Raw genomic sequence first — 21,392 nt, forward strand, 5'->3', positions numbered from 1 at the left:
GAGCTCAAGTATAAAAGGTGGATATTTCTACTTTATAACCTTCACAGACGACCTATCGAGGTATGGGTATGTCTATTTAATGAAGCATAAGTCGGAGTCATTTGAAATGTTCAAACTATTCTGAAATGAGGTAGAAAAATAAATCGAAAAGTGTATTAAAACTCTTCGATCTGATCGAGGAGATGAATACCTTTTCAATGAGTTTTCGACATATCTTGGGGAGAATGAGATTCTCTCTCAATGGACTCCTCTTGGAACACCACAGCATAATGGTGTATCTGAAAGGAGAAATCGGACCTTGTTGGACATGGTTCGATACATGATGGGGTTTGCTGGTCTGTCGATCTTCCTCTGGGGATATGCGCTCGAATCGGCTTGTTACCTTCTAAATAGAGTTTCGAGTAAGTCTGTAACCAAAACGCCATATGAGATATGGATAGGACGTAAGCCAGTACTCTCGCACCTTAGGGTTTGGGGGTGTCCGGCTTATGTTAAATATTTAATTACGGACAAGCTAGGACCTAGGTCTGACAAGTGTAATTTTATAGGATACCCAAAAGAGACCAAAGGGTATTATTTCTACCTGGCTGATGAGCAAAAGGTGTTTGTCAGCCTTAAGGCAATCTTTTTGGAAAAAGAGTTCCTTGGTGAAGGGACTGTTGCCTCTAAGGTCGAACTTGACGAAGTTCGACAGGTGAAAAAATTGACACAAGTTGCTGAACCTGAACCGGATTTGATTAGATCAGATCCGAAGCCCATTGTTCAAGCACTCTTAAGGCGATCTGGTAGAGTACCACATCAACCGAACAGATACTATGATTTCTTGGTCCGAGACGATGATCCTATCGAACTTGATGAAAACGATGAGGATCCGATCACCTACATGGATGCAATGCAGAGATCCGACTCTGAGAAATGGCTAGAGGCCATGAAATCCAAAATGGAGTCTATAAAGGTCAACGATGTGTGGACATTGGTTGACCCACCTGAAGGAGTAAAACCCATAGGGTGTAAGTGGATCTTCAAGAGGAAGAGGGGCGCAGACGGAAAGGTGAAAACCTATAAAGCCCGTCTGGTTGTCAAGGGATATCGTCAACGTTATGGTATAGACTATGACGAGATATTTTCTCCTGTGGCAATGCTCAAATCCATTCGGATTATGCTTGCGATAGCTGCCCATCTGGATTATGAAATCTGGCAGATGGATGTGAAGACAGCTTTCCTAAACAGAGAGCTGGATGAAGAGGTGTATGTGATACAACCTGAAGGATTCACATCCACAGATGAGTCTAAGGTGTGCAGGCTACAGAGGTCCATTTATAGACTTAAGCAGGCATCCTGCAGTTGGAACATATGTTTTGATAGGACGATCAAGACGTATGACTTCATTAAGAACGGAGAAGAGCCCTGCATTTATAAGTGGGCTAATGGTCCAGTAGTAGTATTTTTTATATTGTATGTGGATGACATTCTCTTAATCGAAAATGATGTCCCTGCATTACAGGGAATAAAGATTTGGCTGTCGTCATAATTCTCCATGAAGGATCTGGGAGAAGCTTCCTACATCCTAGGGATGAGGATCTATAGGGATAGATCTAAAAGGCTGCTTGGCTTATCCCAGTCCACGTACATTGATACTATGCTGAAAAAGTTCAGCATGGAGAATTTCAAGAAAGGCTATCTACCGATAGGCCATGAAATTTCTTTCTCGAAGAGGGATTGTCCGACAACACCTCAAGAGAGAGAATGTATGGATAGAATTTCATATACTTCGACAGTGGGATCTATCATGTACGCCATGATATGTACACGACCAGATGTGGCATACTCACTAAGGGTAGTGAGTAGATACCAATCTGATCCAGGAGAGAATCACTGGAAGGTTGTTAAAACCATCCTGAAGTATTTAAGAAATACTAAGGACCAGTGGCTTGTTTATGGTGAATCGAACTTGAGACTTATAGGGTTTATAGACTCTAGTTTTCAGTCTGATCATGATGACAGTAAAAGTATGTCGGGATTTATTTTTACCCTTTATGGTGGGGCTATCTGCTGGAAGAGTTTCAAGCAGCACAGTGGCTGATTCAGTTTGCGAGACGAAGTATGTCGCTACATCAGATGCTGCCAAAGAAGTGGTGTGGCTAAGGAAGTTCATCACCGAGCTCGGAGTAGAACCCTCCCTTGTTGGTCCAGTTTTGCTCTACTGTGACAGCTCTGGAGCCATTGCTCAGGCAAAGGAACCGAAGGCACACAAGCGGATGAAGCATATTCTGCGCCGCTACCATCTCATCCGAAAAATTATGGATCGAGGTGACATCGACCTTCAGAAGATCGACGAGAAGGAGAATCTGACCGACCCATTCACTAAAGCCATTGCGGTGAAGGAGTTCGACGACTACAAGTCGAAGATGGGTATTAGATACATCACCGATTGGCTTTAGGCCAAGTGGGAGATTGTTGGAAATAGTATCCCAAAGCCAATCGTCAGCCTGTTGATGGTTGTACTCATTTTTGTATATCTACATGAATTATAAATTAATAAAAATTATTTTGATATTTTTCATCATAAAATGTTTCATCTTCTAATGAACTCCTATGTTGTGGTGAAGTCCTTAGGACTATTTAGACTCGACAAAGGAGAATTTGTCGTTTAGTTCTTAAATCTGTTCGCGACCAAATGATACGTTATTACCAAAGATGACAACGTTTATCAAGCATAGGTCGTTGTGTGTCATATAGGTTAGTTATTTTCTTAACCAATGAGTGTAGAGACACTGGTATGGCATATAGGTGAGATGTAAGGGTACATCGACACTGAACGTGACCGACTCTGGAGCTATTTTTACTATCAAGATTTGCTCCGATGGAATATGGATATAAATATCCTTCCGACCTGAGATCGTCACGATGACTTGCAAGCAACTCACTGCACTTAGGCACTGGACTACCTGAATTTCTAATTCAGTGACGGAAGGCTGCTGGGTGTAGTCAAGTACTTGACTTGTCGGTGCGTGTGTCAAGATGGGATTGACCACTCCAGTTTAGGAGCTGTGTATAGTCGTATTTTAATTTAGCAAAATCTTGACCAGGGTAGTCCTAGTGATGAGTCATAGGACTGTTTGAGTTGAGCACGATTCGGATGATCTGATCAGGGTTGACAGTTTAACCCTGAGTCATCCTAAACACAGGGGTCAAAAGGATGAATTATACAGTAACCATATTTATGTAGGTTCTGAGTATTGTGATTGCGACTATTTGATCTATCCGATCGTCGGGTACCATTGCTAGATGGTTACTTCGATTAGTACAGGAATTGGTTCCTGTGCTACCGACTTAGGTTCGAACCTGCGGGGTCACACACATTAGAGGTTCCTATCTGATCTGATGGCTGATGAAGAGTCCTAATGCTCGTAGACTATGAGTCCTACGTGTCTGAAACTCTATGATCGAGAATCAAGATTCTCTGATCATGAGTCCCACACATTTTGGGTACCGAGGTCAAGAGTCCCACTGGTTTGGGACTCTTCGATCAGGGTTACATATCGATGAATTCTGATGCCCGATTACCCATCGAATTTGGACTCAATATTTATGGAAGATTTAATTAGTGATTTGATCGCTAATTAACTCAATTTGATTGAGCAATTATTTTTGGATCAAGTCCAATTGAATTGGATTCAGTTGGGTTTGACCCAATTAGGTTAAGAGTTGACCTAATCGTCGAGATGGTTTTGTCCCTAATATGATCAGGGATTGGGCTTAATCAATTTCTGATTTGATTAGGATTTTATTGAGCTTAATTAAACCTAATCAAGTTGGTTTTAAATTAGTCTAATTGAGCCTAACTTATTTGGTTCAATTAGGTTGGTTTAAATAATGAAACTACCTTGACCCATTCTCCCTGCGCCACCTCACTTCCACTGCGTCCATTTGAATTCACGAGAAGGAAGTTCTTATGAATTTTTTCTCACGCAAAGCCCTCCTCACGCCCTACTTTAATGCGCCAAATGAGTGGATAAGGATGATTGGTTGGCCATTCAAATTCAAAACAAAGTTTGAATTTGAATGAGCAACCAATCTTAGCACCTTGACCTTATCCTCTTTTAACGCCCCATTTATTACATGAGAAAATATTTCTCATGAAATCACTCATGCACAAATTAATCCACGCCCTCCTCTTCTCACGTCCTTAGTGGATAGGAATAAATTGATTTCCATTTGAATTCAAAATTTGATTTGAATTCAAATGTGCAATTTCTCATCTTTATCCTCTCACGTGGATAAGACGTTTGACATTATTTTAAAAGGAGGAGAAGAGTGGGGCGTGTGCAAGAAAAATTTTGGACAGAAAATTTGGGCGTGAGAAATCTTTGTGTGCAAGGTGAAGGTCTATATTCTTTCGAGAGAAAAAGAAATAAAAGAAAGAAAAAATATGCGCAGGATTTCAGTGAGTTCTTCAGGGTTTCAGCCTGGAGTTCGAAAAGTGAGAAGGTGAGCTACGAGTGTCGTGAGCCCACCAAGTTTTAGGAAGATCTTCAACATCCTCTCAAGCATGTCTGCTGATGATTTGGAGTATCCAAAGAATCGATAGATATCGATCGAAGGAGTTCGATCAGCATCGACCGTCGAAAGGGCTCTACAACGAGCTAGCACTCGTGAGGAGTCGATCATATCGGAAGCTTCGTGTGGATGATCCGCAGAGGTCAGACATGCTGGTAACTGTATCACGATGATCAGACTCTCCCGACGGTAATCAGATTACGGTGATCTACTACCCGCACAAAGGTATTGTATTCTGAACACATTACAGTAAAGTGTTTACTGTTCAAATTCGAATTTCAAATTTAAATGCATGCATGCTATATATCATATTTAGATCTTAGTATAGGATAAATTTTTATTAATTAATTAGATTAATTAATAATTTTTACTGTAAAATAGTGATTTTGAAAAAATTTAAAATTACCATTTTATCCCTGCACTGAATTTTCCCACAGACATATCTTCCGACCAGAGTCGAGAGTAGAGTCATTTGATCGGAGTCGGCATGTAGATTCGTCTAATCAGAGTCGGCATGTAGATTCGTCTGATCAGAGTCGGCATATAGATTCGTCTGGTTGGTCCTCTTGGGACTCATCTCGTTCTAGAGATTGGAATTTTTCTACTTTGGCCCTTCGGGGTTTGAGTCAAAGCTCGTATTTGTTGATAAATCATCTTGAGTCAGAGCTCGTATTTATCATCGAATCATCTGTTGATTCATCATCATTTTTCTTTCGGTACGATATTGTACAAGAAAAGTCCTTTGATAGATTTGACTTCATTACGATCGTAGTCATCGAACTGCCATTGTGACTCATCAAAATGACAAAAATATTCAAGTGTGGAATCTTCCTCAGAAGAACTAGAGAGAGAATGTGGTCATTTCTCTTTTTTGGATGCTTATCGAAGAGAAGGAGACCGTTGTTCTTCAGAGTCGACACATTACGAATGCTGAATATGTTGAGAGCTGACATGTTATGAATGCTAGGGGGCTAAGAGTCAGCATGTTATAAGTGTCGAGAGTATTGTCGATGCAAAGTGGGGCACGATGACTATGCCGAGATGGCACTGTATGCGGTATCGGCTCCTCCATCACCAGCTGTCGCTGTTCCTGTGTTTGCTATTACTAGAGGATGTGAACTGCCTCACATCTTTACCTGCTGCACCAAGGCAACAACTTGTTCAGCATCCGTGGTGATCACTGGATGCGAGGAACTGGACTTTACTGATGCAGGTATGAGATCTTCTCGGTAGAAAGATTGCCTGATGGAGTCGGTGGAGATATTCTGGGCTCTCATTTTTGACATGATTGTTGGATTTTTCTCCTATCTGATGCATCAATTTATTACGGCCAATCTCCTGTGCATCTGACTCTGATGAAGAGCGACCTGCAAAATAAGTCTATTAATCAAAATTTTATCCGACGGAGACCCTTCAATGTCTAAGGCAATGGAGAGTGATGAATAGGATATTTGAGAATAGAATTCGATAAAGTCTTAGCCCAAAATTACTTTTTGTTCATTGCCTGCTCTCTTGCCTCTCCTTTATAGGCGATTCGGGTGTAACCGTTGAGCACGTAGAGTCCCACTTTTTATGGCACTAAAGAGTAGTTAACTCCTATTATCAGATCATGATCATGGGACTAGTGGGCAGTTTATGTCTACTAATAGTCATGGTATGTAGTCGTGACTCATGATTATGGTGTCATGATTGTAGATTAGGCAATCGGCTATTAGGCAGTCATCGGTCAGCATATATTGAAGTGAGTTCAGTTGAAGGAAGCGCTTAACACTTTAGTGTAAGATCTTTTCCATGGCTTTCCATCATTAGGGTGCTTTGGTCATGGCAGCCATCTTCATTTTCGACTATCTGTAACTTCCGTCCACTCACGATTAGCCCCCTTTGACTTTAATCTTTGCCACTAGACCTCATTTGGCTTTAATGGGACACACTCATGCAACACTAGACCCCATTTGGCTTTAATAGGATGTGTCGTGGTTTTCCAAGATGAGGTCCACATGCTTCATTGGGAATGATGTTCTGCCAACTGTCCACTAGACAGCAAAGCATCCCTCATCGATGTCAGTGGGGTTTGTGGACAATCTGAGGATGATGATGAGTGTCGGCATCCTTGAGGATGGATAATAAACGATAGATCGGATGCTGAGGGAGAGTCGGTAATAGATTGAAGATAAGCCGATATTCACCCGAAGATGGGTCGGTGATGAATTGGAGGAGCATGAGATTGATCCTTCGATTTGTGGTGGGTGACCAGCTGAGGACAGATCGAAATCTGATGAAGGATCGATAGAGGATGGTGGCTATCTAATGGTATTAACAACTAAGATGTCGATTGTCTGCAGCAGAGATCTATAACCGATGATGAGTCGGCAAGATCCGATGATGGATTGGCAATGGCTCGATGCTGTGTTAGTGATAGGGCATTGGCGGACAATGAAAAGGATTGACAACCAATGGTGGGTCGATATACACCGATGATGGATCGGTCATAATCGATCAACCGCTAGCATGCGACAATCTAGAGGTGGTGACTGTTGTTCCAGCAAGCTGAAGATGAGTCGGTTGAAATCGATGATAGTTCAAAATTTAAAGAAGCAGCCGCTAAATCTCCACATGAAGCATCCAAGTTAAGGTCTTCGATAAGGATAGTTTTATCCCCAACAAATAGAGTGGATGTGGCCTTTATTTAATTAAGGAGAGAGGCGAACTTCATTTAATTGAGGAGAGAGGGAGAACATGGAATGAGTGGGCATTTGAGAATATGAAAGGTTATACCACCACATGGGAAGGGCTTCATGTGGTGGGCGTGAGGATCTAGATAAGGGTTATCACCGCGAGAAAGAAAGGGTGTGCATGAGGCTCTTCGACGTGAGAAACCTAGGGTCCCATCTAGGGTTTTTGGGAAGAAAGGAAAAGAGAGAAAAAGGGTTTCTTATATTCACCTTCTTCCTCCACCTCATCTCATCCTAAACATCCTTCTTCACCTCCTAAAAAAGTTTGAGTGCTCTGAAGAAGGAGCTCGATCAGCCATCAAGAGAAAATTCTGCAAGAGAGCTAGCACCCCAGGGAGTTTATCGAACCTCTGATTAGATCAGAAGTCTCATGTAGATACCTATAAAGATCGGATGTCTATACGGCTAGAAGCAACTGATAAAATCATGATCATCAGCTGCGGTGAATATCGATCCGCACTCAAGTATTGAGTTTTGAACTCAGTTATATTATAAATATGATTTACTGCATAGATGCAATCTATGAATTTTTTATTTCAATTTTTGTATGCATATTTGTTTATGTCATCTATCCCTGCTAGGTAGTTTTTAGATCTAATCTAATGCATACTAGGTTAAGGTGATTGATCTAGATTTCTTCCACTACTTTAGATTTCGAAAAAGTTTTGAAATGCATGCATGAAACTGCCCTACATACTTATCCCAATATATACCTCTAGATAAAACGATACATAGTTTTCAAAATATAGCATTTATCAATGCATAGTATATGAATAAATGATATACACTAGATAGCTTATTGATATATATTGTAAAATTTTTTTTATACACACTCAATAATATTCGATACATATCTTGAGATCTTTTTTTTTTAATTTTTTTTCTTTTTTAAGATCTTTGCATCTAAAAATTTACAAAAACTATGTATCATTTCATTTAGAGGTGTATATTGAAACGTCAGATAAATATTTTGTTAAGTATATATCAACTGATCATCTACTATGTATTAGTGAATACTAAGTTCGCTAAATGATATTTCAATTTATCTGTATGTATGTATTAGATTGTTATTGGATGTGTATCAAAAAAACTTTCAGTATATATCAATAAGTCATCTAATGTGTATTATTTACTGATGTACTATATATTGATGAATACTATATTTTAAAAACTATATATCATTTTATTTAAAGATGTGTATTGAGATGTTGGATGAATATTTTGCTAGATATATATCAATTAATTATATACTCTGTACTGATGAAATTAAATTCAATAAATTATATATCAATTTAGCTATAGGTGTGTGTTATATCGTTGTTGGGTGAGTATCAAAAAGTTTATAATATATGTTACGGTGGTCTCATGGATGCCTTGAATTTATAACTCTATAAGCCATGACTATGCTGTGAAGAGGCATACTGTGAAGAGCTAAGCTATATGTATTCTATGAAGAGCTGAGCCATATGCATGCTGAGAAGAGCTATCTTCATATGAGCTGAGTTGATCCTGATATGAACTCCTCTATGCTGATATGAGGTATCCTGAGCATCTATGCTGATGTGAGCTGAGGCCAAAAGCAATAAATATCTCCACGTGGAGAGTACATGAATGCTAAAATCTCTCCTGATTGACAACCTATGCAATTAATAAATGGAATCCTCATCTGCAATGAGGTGACACCACTCATTCAACAAGATCAAAAGATCAGGCACTATCTTCAAGGTTATTCAAAAGAGATATTCAAATCTCCCACTCAGTATGCTACCAACAACAATCTCCTCACTTCACAGGAGCGATCGAAGGCTGAATCATCTTATCCACTATAGCAATTTTAATGGTCTATTAATCTCGAGATCATGTAATCTCACAGCTAACAATCCAGCGATCCGACATCCTTCTATATAAACAATCGGAGCCCTGAGGATCTAGATAAGTCCAATCAAATCTCTCACAGAGAATCCGTTGCTGCTCTTTTGTTCTCTACTTTTTTAACTTGAGCGTTGGAGGGTCCTCGCCGGAGTCATAACCTTCAGTTTGGAACTTATTTTGCAGGTCACTCTAGCATCAGCATCCCTACACGAGGATTAGGTGTCCATCTTCCAATCTCGATCGATTTCAACAGCAACAGATAGAAGAAAGACTTATTTTTCGCAACATGCGATCAATGAAAACTGCCATCAAATGATCGAGGCGATCTACCGCCTCTCGAACCACCGTTGATGCTGAAGAAAGTCATGCACCAATGGTGCAACCACCAATGATGGAGGCTGCTCCGCCAACCCAACTTGCGTCGGTCACGACAGATTATCTTGACCTGCTCCTCCAGCATGTCCAGACTTTGATGGCCACCATCACATCCTGAGCGATCGTGGATACCTCCATAGAGTCTAGAGAGGAGTTTCATTACACTGCCTCAATACCAATCCGATCCTGCGGATCATCTAGACACCGACTAGACCCAAACTGGCCATCTCCAAATCAAAGAAATTTCATCACATCGCCGCAACACTGATCAAATTTGATCATCCATAAAGCAGCCAAATGTAATTTAGGCCCATTTACAGGATGGCAGGAGCATTCAATGAGAGGAGCTTCATCATATCGCTTCAATGCTAATAAGATTTAGGCCGTCCATCTCCAAATTGGCCAGATGGCCCGACCATTCACAATCCATCTAACGTCGATAAGATCTAATAGCCCCCGAATCAGTCAGCACCTTTCAAATAATCCTCGTAGGGCTCGAAATCGAAGAGCTGGCGATCCGAATGAGGAAGGAGTTATTTTTTATTTCCTTATTTACATTTTAAACTTTGAATTTCGAAACAAGGAAGGTGATCATGGCATCCCCACATGCGAAAGGAACGAAGATCCAAATAAGGAAGATCGCGATAGATTCAAAAACCTTTATGGTAAAAAATCCTCAGGCCGTCATTTATTATTCCATGTTAACTCTTTTTTGCAAGACCACGGATCCTTGAGCACATGAGCTGAGGTGAATTTCGAGGCTGAGCCAAGATTTCAGCTAAGCCGAGGCCATGGTCCTCTCCCAATAAAAGACTGCGAAGTCTCTCTTGCTCGCACCTCAATCAGATCTGGCTTAAGCAGATCCCCATGAGCACCTACAAACAGATCTGACTTCTGCATCGGAAGGTCATCGGTGACTCACCCTGACTCGCTCGCACCTGATGCAGGAGATGTAAAAAAGAAAAAGGAAGAAAGAGAAAAGAGGTCAGGAAGAAAGGAAAAGAAGAAAGGGGGAAAGAGGCAGCAGCCGCAGGCCTCCCCTGCACCTGTTGCGCATCCGACCGACCTCCCTCGTGGCGTCCTTGTGCCTTCGGCCAATGCCAAGGCCAACACCAGCAACTCCCGACCCTCGTATGCCCACCTCAGCCGGTGTCGAAGTCGACCGTCATGGCAGCCCGAAGCCTTCCCACTGGCAAAGATGCTGACGTTCTAGGCCAAATTTTGGCTGTCGCATGAAGAAACGATCCTAGATGGAGATGCTCGTTGACCAGCTCAGCCTTCTAAGGACGATCGATACCACCAGCGGTAGTGAGAGCCACCGTGTGGTGAAGCTCCACCTCCTTCTCTTCCATTTCATCCTCATCTGATAAAGGCCTATCTGTGCGCCATCTTCAGCAACAACATCTACAACCTCTTCATCAATGCTCTCTTCAGCATCACCCTGGTCCCCACTGAGCCAGTCGCAAGTGCTCTTCCTCCGAGCTCGTGTTGCTCCGAGCTTCTTCCTCCGAGCTCGTGCCACTTCGAGCTTTCTTCGAGTGTCCGAGCTCCCAACATCTGATCGAATTTTGAGGTGAGCTTCCATGTTCTGCTCTTCCTACAGGTTCATCCCCTCATACTCATCGACCATCTGCAAGCTCAGATCCATGCTTCCTGGCCTCCATCTGAGCTCCAGCTCCCTCCGTTCGAGCTCCCGACCCCTGTCCGAGCTCCGAACCTCCGTTCGAATTTTTCGATCGCTCCTCCTATGGGCCCTATCGAGCTCTGAGGGCCTTGTCGTCCTAAACATTCAAAGCCATAAAGGGTTCCTTCGAGATAAAATTGGTCGAATCCAAGGCTTAGGAAGGGTGGCAGATCCAAAGTTATTTGCATGCGATGCCCTCTGCTCACACGCCTTGGCATGAAAATCACCCACAGTCGAGGTCTGGCCTATGACTATGCCGTGGCCACCCATGAGGGGCCCCAAGGTATGCTATGTTCATTTATTATGGTCCAGGAGGACAACCTGCAGAAGAAAATAATGGAGCACATGCCGGACGTGGACCCACAACATTCTAAGTCAAAAATGAAGCATAAGAATGCATGGAGATGGTAGAACATGACCATCCAAGATTGGATCAGTATCAAATGGGTTCGATTCTTAGGTCAAGATCGATCCAACCAGTTCAAGCTAAAAAATCTATCATCCGAGATAAATCCTTCAAATTCGAGGTAAATCCTTCAAATCTGAGGTAAAAGCATGCAAATTCAAGGTAAATCCTTCAAATCTAAGGTAAATTTTACAAATCTGAGATAAAAGTATGCAAATCTGAGGTAAATCCTTCAAATCTAGATAAATCTTTCAAATTTGAGGTAAAAGCATACAAATTCGAGATAAATCCTTCAAATCTGAGATAAAAATATATAAATCTGAGATAAATCCTTCAAATCTGAGATAAAAGCATGCAAATCCGAAGTAAATCCTTCAAATCTAAGGTAAATCTTTCAAATCCAAAGTAAAAGCATGCAAATTCAAGGTAAAATTTTCAAATCCGAAATAAAAGCATACAGATCCGAGGTAAAATATGTAAATCCAAGATCTAAGCATGCAGATCTGAGGTAAAAATCAGGCTAATCTAAAGCTAAAAATAAGCCCAAACTGAGGCAAACAACAGGAGTCAAGCAAAATCCAAAAAGCTTTCAAACAATGCTCACAACTCTCATGATAAAAAGTTTTTGAACCTTATCTATTATTCTGTGTCGTTCTTTTTGAACAACAGGTCTTTAAGCATTTAAATTGAAGTGGAGATCAAATCAAAGCCACAAAGATGAGGTGAGACCTATGAGATGACCTCCAAACTAGCCTTAAAGGGTCAACATCACCAGAAGATAAATCTGAGCAAGCCAAGGAGAAGCAAACTAGCTCAAATGGGTAACGACAGTCTATTTACCTCCAAAAGTATGATCTGACTAAAAAATCAAAAGGCCCAATTAGAGCTGGTTTGGTAAGTTTACTCATCTTTTGTGTGCAGATCCATAACTCAAGACCTCGATGATTTCAAGGTGGGGCTAACTTATTAGATCCTTAAGAATTCGAGTCGCACGAGAAGTGGAGAGACACCCTTGAGAAAATCTCTGGAGAGCTAACTAATCAGACCCTCAGAATACCGTCGAAAAGCACAAGATACCATAGGCATAAACTCGACACCAACACACACTGCCTCTCACATGAAGACGAGAAGTACTAGATGCCGTAGACACAAGATCGCCGTAGGCACACAACATCACTCACGAGGGCTAACTTTTCAAACCCTCGAGAAGACCTCGGTGACTCTAAGGCGGGGTTAATTTACCAGATCCCTACAGAGCCTGAGTCGCACGAGAAGCGGAAGGAGGCCCTTGAGAAAACTTTCGGAGGGCTAACTAATCAGACCCTTAGAATGCTATCAAGAAGAACAGGATGCCATAGGTACAAGCTCGCCGTCGACACACACTATCTTTCGTGTGAAGATGAGAAGTGTTAGATGCTGTAGGCATAAGATCACCATTGGCACACAACGCCACTTGTGAGGGCTAACTTATCAGATCTTCGAGAAGACTTCGATGACTCCAAGATGGGGCTAACTTATCAGACCCCTACAGAGCTCGAGTTGCACGAGAAGTGAAGAAAGATCCTTAAGAAAATCTTTAGAGGGCTAACTAATCAGACCCTCAAAACACCGTCGAGAAGCGCAGGATGCCATAGGCACAAGCTCACCGTCGGTACATACTGCCTCTTGCACGAAGATGAGAAGTACTAGATGCCATCTGTATAAGATTACCGTAGACACACAACATCACTCATGAGAGCTAACTTACTAGAACCTCAAGAAGACCTCGACGACTTCGATGTAGGGCTAACTTACCAGATCCCTATAGAGCCTGAGTTGTACGAAAAGTGAAAGATAACCCATGGGACCTCCAATGACCCATGGATCTCTATCCAGATCCATCAAGCTTCTTTCTCTGAGCCATCCATCAAGTATTCCTCCGAATCCATCAAGCTTCTTCTTTCGAGCAGTCCGTCACCTTCATCTAGACCAAATCTCTGGACGAACAAAGGCTAACAAAAAAGACCCTCAACTTAACTATCAACGGCCCTTCATTGGCTCTGGCTCCAAATGGCCTATGATCAACTCAAAATTCAGGATCATTTTCTCAACTGCTTCTATCATCCGTATTAATGTCTTAATGGGATATGTGAATGGATATTCTTATGTTCGAGGCATCATGTCAATAGTACTCCTTTCATCTGATTCTTAAACTCAAGAGTAGAGGGTATATTATGGTGGTATCATGGATGCCTCAGATTTATAGCTCTATGAGCTATGACTATGCTGTGAAGAGGTATACTGTGAAGAGCTAAGCTATATATATATATGCTATGAAAAGCTAAGCCATGTGCATGCTGAGAAGAGCTATCTTCATATAAGCTGAGTTGATCCTGATATGAGCTCTTCTATACTGATACGAGGTATTTTGAGCATCTATGTTGATGTGAGCTGAGGCCAAAAGCAATAAATATCCCCACATAGAGAGCATATGAAGATTAAAATCTCTCCTGATTAACAACTTATGCAATTAATAGGTGAGACCCTCATCTGCCATGAGGTGACACTACTCATTCAACAAGACCAAAAGATCCGACACGATCTTCGAGGTTATTCAAAAAGGATATTCAAATCTCTCACTTAATATGCTACCAACAACGATCTCCTCACTTCATGGGAGCGATCGAATGCTGAATCATCTTGCCCGCTATGACAATTTTAATGGCCTGTCAATTTCGAAATCGTGCAATCTCACAGCTAACAAGCAAGCTGTCCAACATCTTTCTATATAAACAATCGGAGCCCCGAAGATCCAAGTAAGTCCAATCAAATCTCTCACAGAGAAGCCGTTGCTGCTCTTTTGTTCTTTGCTTTTCTGACTTGGGCGTCAGAAAGTCCTCGCCAGAGCCACAACCTTTGGTTTGGAACTTATCTTACAGGTCACTCCAGCACCGGCATCTCTGCACGAGGATCAGGTATCCATCTTCCGACCTCGATCGATTTCAGCAGTAATAGTATGTATCATCTCGTTATATATTTAATGTGTATTATATAATCACATAGTATGTATCGCTATGTACTGAAAATGAAGAAGAAAGAGAATGATTTAATCACGAAACTAATAACTTCATTAGTAGAAAAAATCTTTGACTTTTAGACTCATACTTTAAGATTAGTATTAAGGGATACGTGGCACATTATCAAGCCGGCCCTACGTGATCTTTTATAGTGCCCGTCCCATATGATTTTTGTTCCATTTCCATATTTCCACACCATTTTTGTATTTGTACATTAATAATAAAGTTGGATGTCAATTGAGGCTAACACTATAGCCATTTATAAAGTACATAAATCTAATTATAAAAAATAAATAATATGCTAAAACTGAAAAAGAAGTAAAAAATATAGAATTTTTTGGTTAATTAACTATATATGTTCAAGGCATTATGTCACTAATAGAGTGATGACTCCTTCTATGGGGATGGCATCCCCAGAGAAACTAATAAGGGGAGAGTCAAATCTTCTTAGCGAATCTCTAGATAATCTCATTTTTAAGAAGGCATCATAAAATAAGATATTTGTCAAACTTCTATTATCAATCAAGATACGGCATACATCATAGTTGGTTATTTTTAAGGATGCTACAACCACATCATTATGTAGGGATTGTATCGATTGGAGCTTGACATTGGAGAAGGGGATCATATCTTCTACATTTTGTCTCTTCGAAGCATCTTTCTTTCCACCTCAGCTGCGGCCTCTGATCGAGCTGCCAACCTGCCCCTGGGGGATGGTATTAATGGTGCCCACTGTAGATATGTTCTTTAGATTTCCTTCAGGCTGCAGCAATTCTGTTTGAATGTCATTCTAGTTAGGTTGTTCATCCATGTATCGCCTGAGCCATCCATGCCTGATGAGTGCCTTGATCTCATCCCAAAGCTGCATGTATTCTTCAGTGTCATAGTCATGGTCCCGATGATAGTGGCAATATTTCTTTATATCACGCTTATAGACTAGGGTCTGCATCCTCTTAGGTTGTGGTGGGTCTCCCTGACATTCTATCTCCTTGAGTATTTGGGCCCAAGGTGTATTGAGAGAAGTGTAAAATTTTTGAGGTGGAATTCTGGATCGTTTGTTCCCAAGTGACGTCCTGGATCAATTATTCAAGGAGTCATCCACAATCGCTGCGATTTTTTCCCACCTCAGCAGTCTTCATGTCTTGATTCACCCTTCTTGTCCTTGCTATTTTACTTCCTTTCTCAGGGCCTGCTATCTGGTGACTCTCCATCTAGTACCATGGCCTCCTCGATGTTTACATATTTCTCTACTCAGGCCAATACTTCAACGAAATCCTTGAGGTACCTCTTTTCCGAAGAGGAATAAGTTTTTTGCGAAGTTCGTCCTTGAGCACGAACATGATGACCAACTATTCTAGATCACTGACTTTCAATGTGGCTGCATTGAAATGGCTTACATAGTTTTCGAGAGATTTGCCTTCCTTCTGCTTGATGTTGATGAGTGAATCGATGCCGCAATGCTATCTCCGACTGCTGACAAAATATACTGCAAACATCCGATTAAACTATTTGAAGGAGTTGATCGAGCCTGGATAAAGGCTCATGTACCAGTATCGGGCCACTATTCAAAAAAGTGGATGAAAAAATCCGATAGAGGATGCCATCAATGGCACCGAGAAGGAGCATGAGGGTCTTGAAACTCTTCAGATGATCAATTGGGTTGATAGTTCCATCATAAGGATCCAGTTACGATATCTTAACTAAGGTGGGTTCGGTTCATCCATGATTTTTTTGGTAAATGATGGTTCAACATTCAAGTTGGGCTCACCATTCTGAGGCTAAGTTCGACCTTGTAGTGCTTCAATCCTCTAATACATCTCCTGAAGTCTCTGGTCCACCTTGTCTTTCTGAACAATGTGATAGCTCGAGTGCCGAGGTAAGGAGTGTTTTGAAGTTGAGTTTTTTCTCGACCTCAAGGTCAAGGAGCATCCCCAATGACCACGATCAAAGCTTCCAGGATGACTATGGCGGTTGGGGTGCCCTTGATCTGGGCTGCGAGGGGGAGATTGTCGATCTAGAAGTAAATTAAGGCCTACTAGGCATGACGGGTGGTGGTTGAGTTACTGCTGCTTATTGTAATTTTTGTATTGTGGTGGTTAGAGCTTGTGTTTGTTAGACGAGCACATTGAACTATTTATGAGTCACCGTCAGCACCTATTAGGATAGAGACAACACTTCGATAGGATCAAGCGTAGCAGGCTCCAGTAGGATGCCGTTAGAGCGGCACAAAGCATTTGATACCCCTCTCTGTAGTCTTATAATGGCTGAAATAGACTTCTCTCTTGAATTAGGATGCAATGGTGGCTCTCCTTTCAATGCCAATCTATTGTTGCCGATCTCCGAGCGAACATTGAAGTCGGCCTGGATGGGACAAGCTAAGGTGGATAACTTGTCTCTAACAGTTGAAGACTGTCCCGCAAATAGAAGTTCTTAGTCGGAAGTATTTTCGATAGGGATCCTCCAATACTCAAATCAATAGATGATCAAAGAATAGACTGAGAATAAAAATAAGAAGAGATTTTTTATATGAACTCGAGACTTATCTAGAGTCTCTCATCTTCCCCCTATTTATAGAAGGGGAGCAGCAACCTTTCCCACTATAGACGATGGCTGCTATCGGAAGGTGCGCATGAATTGTGTTGATGGAGATCATGCCCTATATTTTAAATATGAGATGGGTAGACTGTTGTCTGACTGTCACACTCATCTCTTCAAGTATAATTATGGCTATGTTATCTGGCTCACCATGATCAGAAGATGTGATTACCTTCCGAAATTGGGAGCTTACCATATTGGGGCAGCATCCTCTTCTCATCCTTGGCTGAGAAGATCAAGTTGGCCTAACCGATCACAATGGTCGTCGAGCCAATACTGTGGTCAAGATGATCTATCCATATCATCTATGTTTCCATATCTCCACATCATTTCTTATTTGCACGTTAATGGGAAAGTTAGACATTGGTTGGCTGGCTAACATTGCAGCAATTTATAAAATAAAAATTTAATTAAAAAAATAAATAAAATACTAGAAATGGAACAGAAGTAAAACTATGGGATTTGTGCAATCTCAGGACCATTGGGATTTGATTGTTTCGCCATGGAAAAATTATCATAACAACTACATGGAATCTTTTAAGATTTTCACACCAAGCGACCCTCGCTGCCTTCCCCGCAGCTCTTGAATTCCGGTCTGCGAGCAACGGTCCCCCTATCCTCTACGCCGCTGTTTCCCTTCTCCATCCCTCTCCTCCTCCGCCATCGAAGAGCCGGCCGAGCAACCGCTTGATCGAATCGGGGGGCAGAAACACCCTCCCCTCCACCAACACCCCGGCGTTGGCGTGCAGGAACCCGGCGTACGCCTCCACCACGACTTTCGCCACCGCCTCCTTTATCTGCTCTCTTAGATCTCCGTCCTGTATGCAGTAATCGCTCCGGTGCCTTCTTAGGTTCTCCTCCAAACCCCTCATGAACGAATCCACATCCCTCCTCTCCGTCAGCAGCCTCACTAGCGGGCCCCACGCCTCGGCTTGGTACGAGTACGCCGCCTCCTCCGCCGCCGTCTTGTACCGCCGACGCATCGTCTCCTCCCCGACCAGCGCCGCCAGCTCCGACCCCCTCGTCCTCATGTAGATGTACCAGTACGCGTTCATCGCCATCACGTGCGGCACCACCCGGTCCCTGCTCCCGTGCTCGCCCCGCTTGGCCTCCACGTTCCTCCGCAGCGCCTCCAAGACGTTCGACAGCGCGTCCCTGAGGAGGTCCTCCTCCGCGTCAGGCCGGGCGGCGAGGGGCCCGGCCTTCCACGCTGCCTCCGTCCGCAGGACCCGCTCCATGGCCGTCGCGTAGCCGCCGGCGGCGAGGCATTTGAGGTAGTTGACGGCGTAGCGGACGATCTTCGGTACGGAGCCGTCGGCCGGCTGCGGTGCCCGGTCCTGGAGGCCCTCGATCTGAAGTCCCAGCTCCCAGAAGGCCTTGGCGGCGGCGTGGACGAGGAGCTTCTGGAGCTCCCGGCAGCGGGCGCGGATGTCCTCCCCGGCCTCGCCGTCGAAGGTGTTGATGAAGGCCGGGCGGATACGGTCGAGGGCGTCGAGCATGTCGAGCAGCTTGAACAGCTTGTGCGGCTCGTTGGCGCTGCGGGCCACGCCCTCACCGAAGCGGAAGAAGACGGCCATGATCCTGTCGGCGATCTTGGCGAAGCACTCCGGCCAGACGGCGCCGTCCAAGACCCCGCCGAGGGCCCCGCTGCAGAGCCGCTTCTCGGCGGCGAACACCAACCGAACCGCCACCTCGAAGTGGTCGATCCAGAGGGAGATGGCCGCCTCGAGCGCCTCCCACTTCATCCCGTCGATCTCTTCCGGGCCGTACGTCCGCAGGTACTCTGGGCTCAGCCGCATCAGCGCTTTCGCCGCCCGACGATACCTCACCTTGACGAAGATATCGATGCAGATATCAAGACAGTCGTTGGAGGCGAGGATTTCGGAGATTCGGCGGAGGGCCTCGATCTCGAGATCGGAGCCCAGAACAGGAGGAGGTGGAGGGTCGGTTGAGCCGTCGCCTCCGGGAACAGAGGCGGTGATGTAGCGGTGCTTGAGGCGGTCGAGGATGGCCTCGTAGTCGTTCTGGAGGCGGAGAAGGGCATCGTCGAGGGAGCCGTCGTAGCGCAAGCCGTCGACCTCGGCCTCGTAGAGCTTCTCGAGGGCCTCCATCGTTTCCCTCAGCCGGCGGATGCGGAGCTGGTCTGTGGCCCTGGTCCGGCTGAGGAACTCCACCGCCTCGTGGAGCCTTTGGACTGCCGGCTTGCACCCGGCCGTCACGGCGGCGACGGCCTCGCGGAGGCGGTCCACGCAGTCGAGGAAGTCGAGGAGACGGGGGATGGAGGAGGTCCTGGAGGAGAGGCGGAGGAGGCGGCGCTGGAGGGACTCCACGAGGGCGAAGCTGCGGAGGAGGGAGAGGGCCGGGGAGACGGCGCGGTTGATGCGGGCGTGGAGGGCCTTGGTCGCGATGGCCTGCGACTGGAGCGGCGCCACTGCGTCGGTGAACGCGTCCAGGGAGTCGAGGCCGAGGGAGAGGCGGGCGTCCACGCCGGCGAGGTCTTTGTCCATGTGGGCGGAGGCGCGGAGGATGGAGACGATGTTGGAACGGCAGGCAAGGAGCCGCACCGCCTCGTCGTTATCGTCGACCGCCTCGTTAGCCATCGCCGCGCGCTCCACCTGGACGATATGGCGGGGGCAGGAGAAGCACATACTTGTAATTTATTAGCCGTCTGATCAACACCCCAGCTGGCTTCTTCCATGATGACAGGAGGAAAATAACACAATAATAGGTGCGGCCGAGGCCGTGGGAGAGACGGCAGCGTTTGGTTTGAATCCCCGATGCCGTTGAGCGAACCAAGGAGGCGGGTTTGGCGGTACCAAGACAAATCCAACCGTTTAAACTATCTGAATGAGAACATAATTGGGTAATGAGATAAATAGTTCAAGGCGGTTAAATCATGGTCTCCAGTCAGATGTCTGGTCGCATGCCAGTTAGCGGATTACAGTTTTGAGATGCCTAGCAGTGTTTAAGATATTTATTGAGATTCTGATATTCTTTTTCACGTCGGTTTCCATTAATATATTTTTAACAAGTTCAAATAAAACAAATAGTATGCATAATTATTGATAATTTTTTTATTTTATACACTATTTCAACAATCCCAAGAGTTGACATTGTATGCTAGACTTTGATTGTATCACAAATAAAAAGTGATGAATTATTAATTTTTAAAAATTATATAAAATTTTACTGATATTTTTAATTTTTTAAGAGGATGTTTGATTCGCGATCGGAATCGGAATAAAAATAGATTGAAATCGAAATCAAAATGGCCTAATCTCTTAAAGCATTTGGTTCGTATCCGGAATCAGAATGAATAGTTTTTATTGTCGTTGTTTGGTTCATATAAAGATAGAAAATGAAGATAACTCAAATTTTTATTTTTATTTTTAATTAAAATTTTTAAAAATTAATATTAAATAAAAATTAAACATAATAATATTTTTAAAATTTTTTTAAAAAATAATTAAATAATAATTTTAAATTTTTTATTTATCTTTTTATTTTTTTTATTTTTTCCTATCCTTCCTCCCAATCTCCCAACTGATCTCCCTATGTCAGCGATCGACCCGCACCCACCCCCTCCGATGTGCCATCTGCGGCTCTGCCCCGCTGTCATCCTCCGCACTGGCTGCTGTGGGTCCCATCCCGCCACCATCCTCCACACGCCGCCCTGCGACCATGGCTGTCTTCCTCTCCCCGCGTGGGGCACCCACCGCATCGCCGCCATCCGTGCCACACCCATCGCTGACCCCGCCTCTGTGCAATCAGCCCCCCCGCCCCTCCCCTCGAGCCCCGACGATCGTCCGTGGGAATGCAAACCCACTTGCACCGCGTGCCTCCCCCCACGTCGCTCCCCTCTCTCGCCCGTCTTCCGAGACTTTTTGATCTCAAAGTCCCAAATTTTGTTGTCATCTTGATACCCCTTCTATTATCCTACATCAGGACCGATGGCGACGCCGCCCACTCCACCGCCTCCTCCCCCTCGTCGAGCCCGAAACCCTCATCGGCTGTCCGGGGAACCGCCCCTCTGGTCGCCTAAGGCCCACCCCTCCGATCACCCGTAGCGGGCAATTGACTTTGGACCCTCGACAGCTGACGATCCTCCATTC

General features: G+C 44.0%; 1 protein-coding gene across 1 annotated transcript; it reads right to left on the minus strand.

Annotated features, from left to right (window-relative positions):
• Window positions 1-17,741: 17,741 nt before the first annotated feature.
• Window positions 17,742-20,317, minus strand: LOC105049294 (exocyst complex component EXO70I). The gene has a single exon (XM_010928902.4). The coding sequence runs from the start codon at window positions 19,926-19,928 to the stop codon at window positions 17,901-17,903; it is 2,028 nt and encodes a 675-aa protein (XP_010927204.4). The 5' UTR covers window positions 19,929-20,317; the 3' UTR covers window positions 17,742-17,900.
• Window positions 20,318-21,392: the final 1,075 nt, after the last annotated feature.

The sequence above is a fragment of the Elaeis guineensis genome, chromosome 7 (assembly GCF_000442705.2).
Source record: "Elaeis guineensis isolate ETL-2024a chromosome 7, EG11, whole genome shotgun sequence".
In the NCBI taxonomy this organism is placed as follows: domain Eukaryota; kingdom Viridiplantae; phylum Streptophyta; class Magnoliopsida; order Arecales; family Arecaceae; genus Elaeis; species Elaeis guineensis.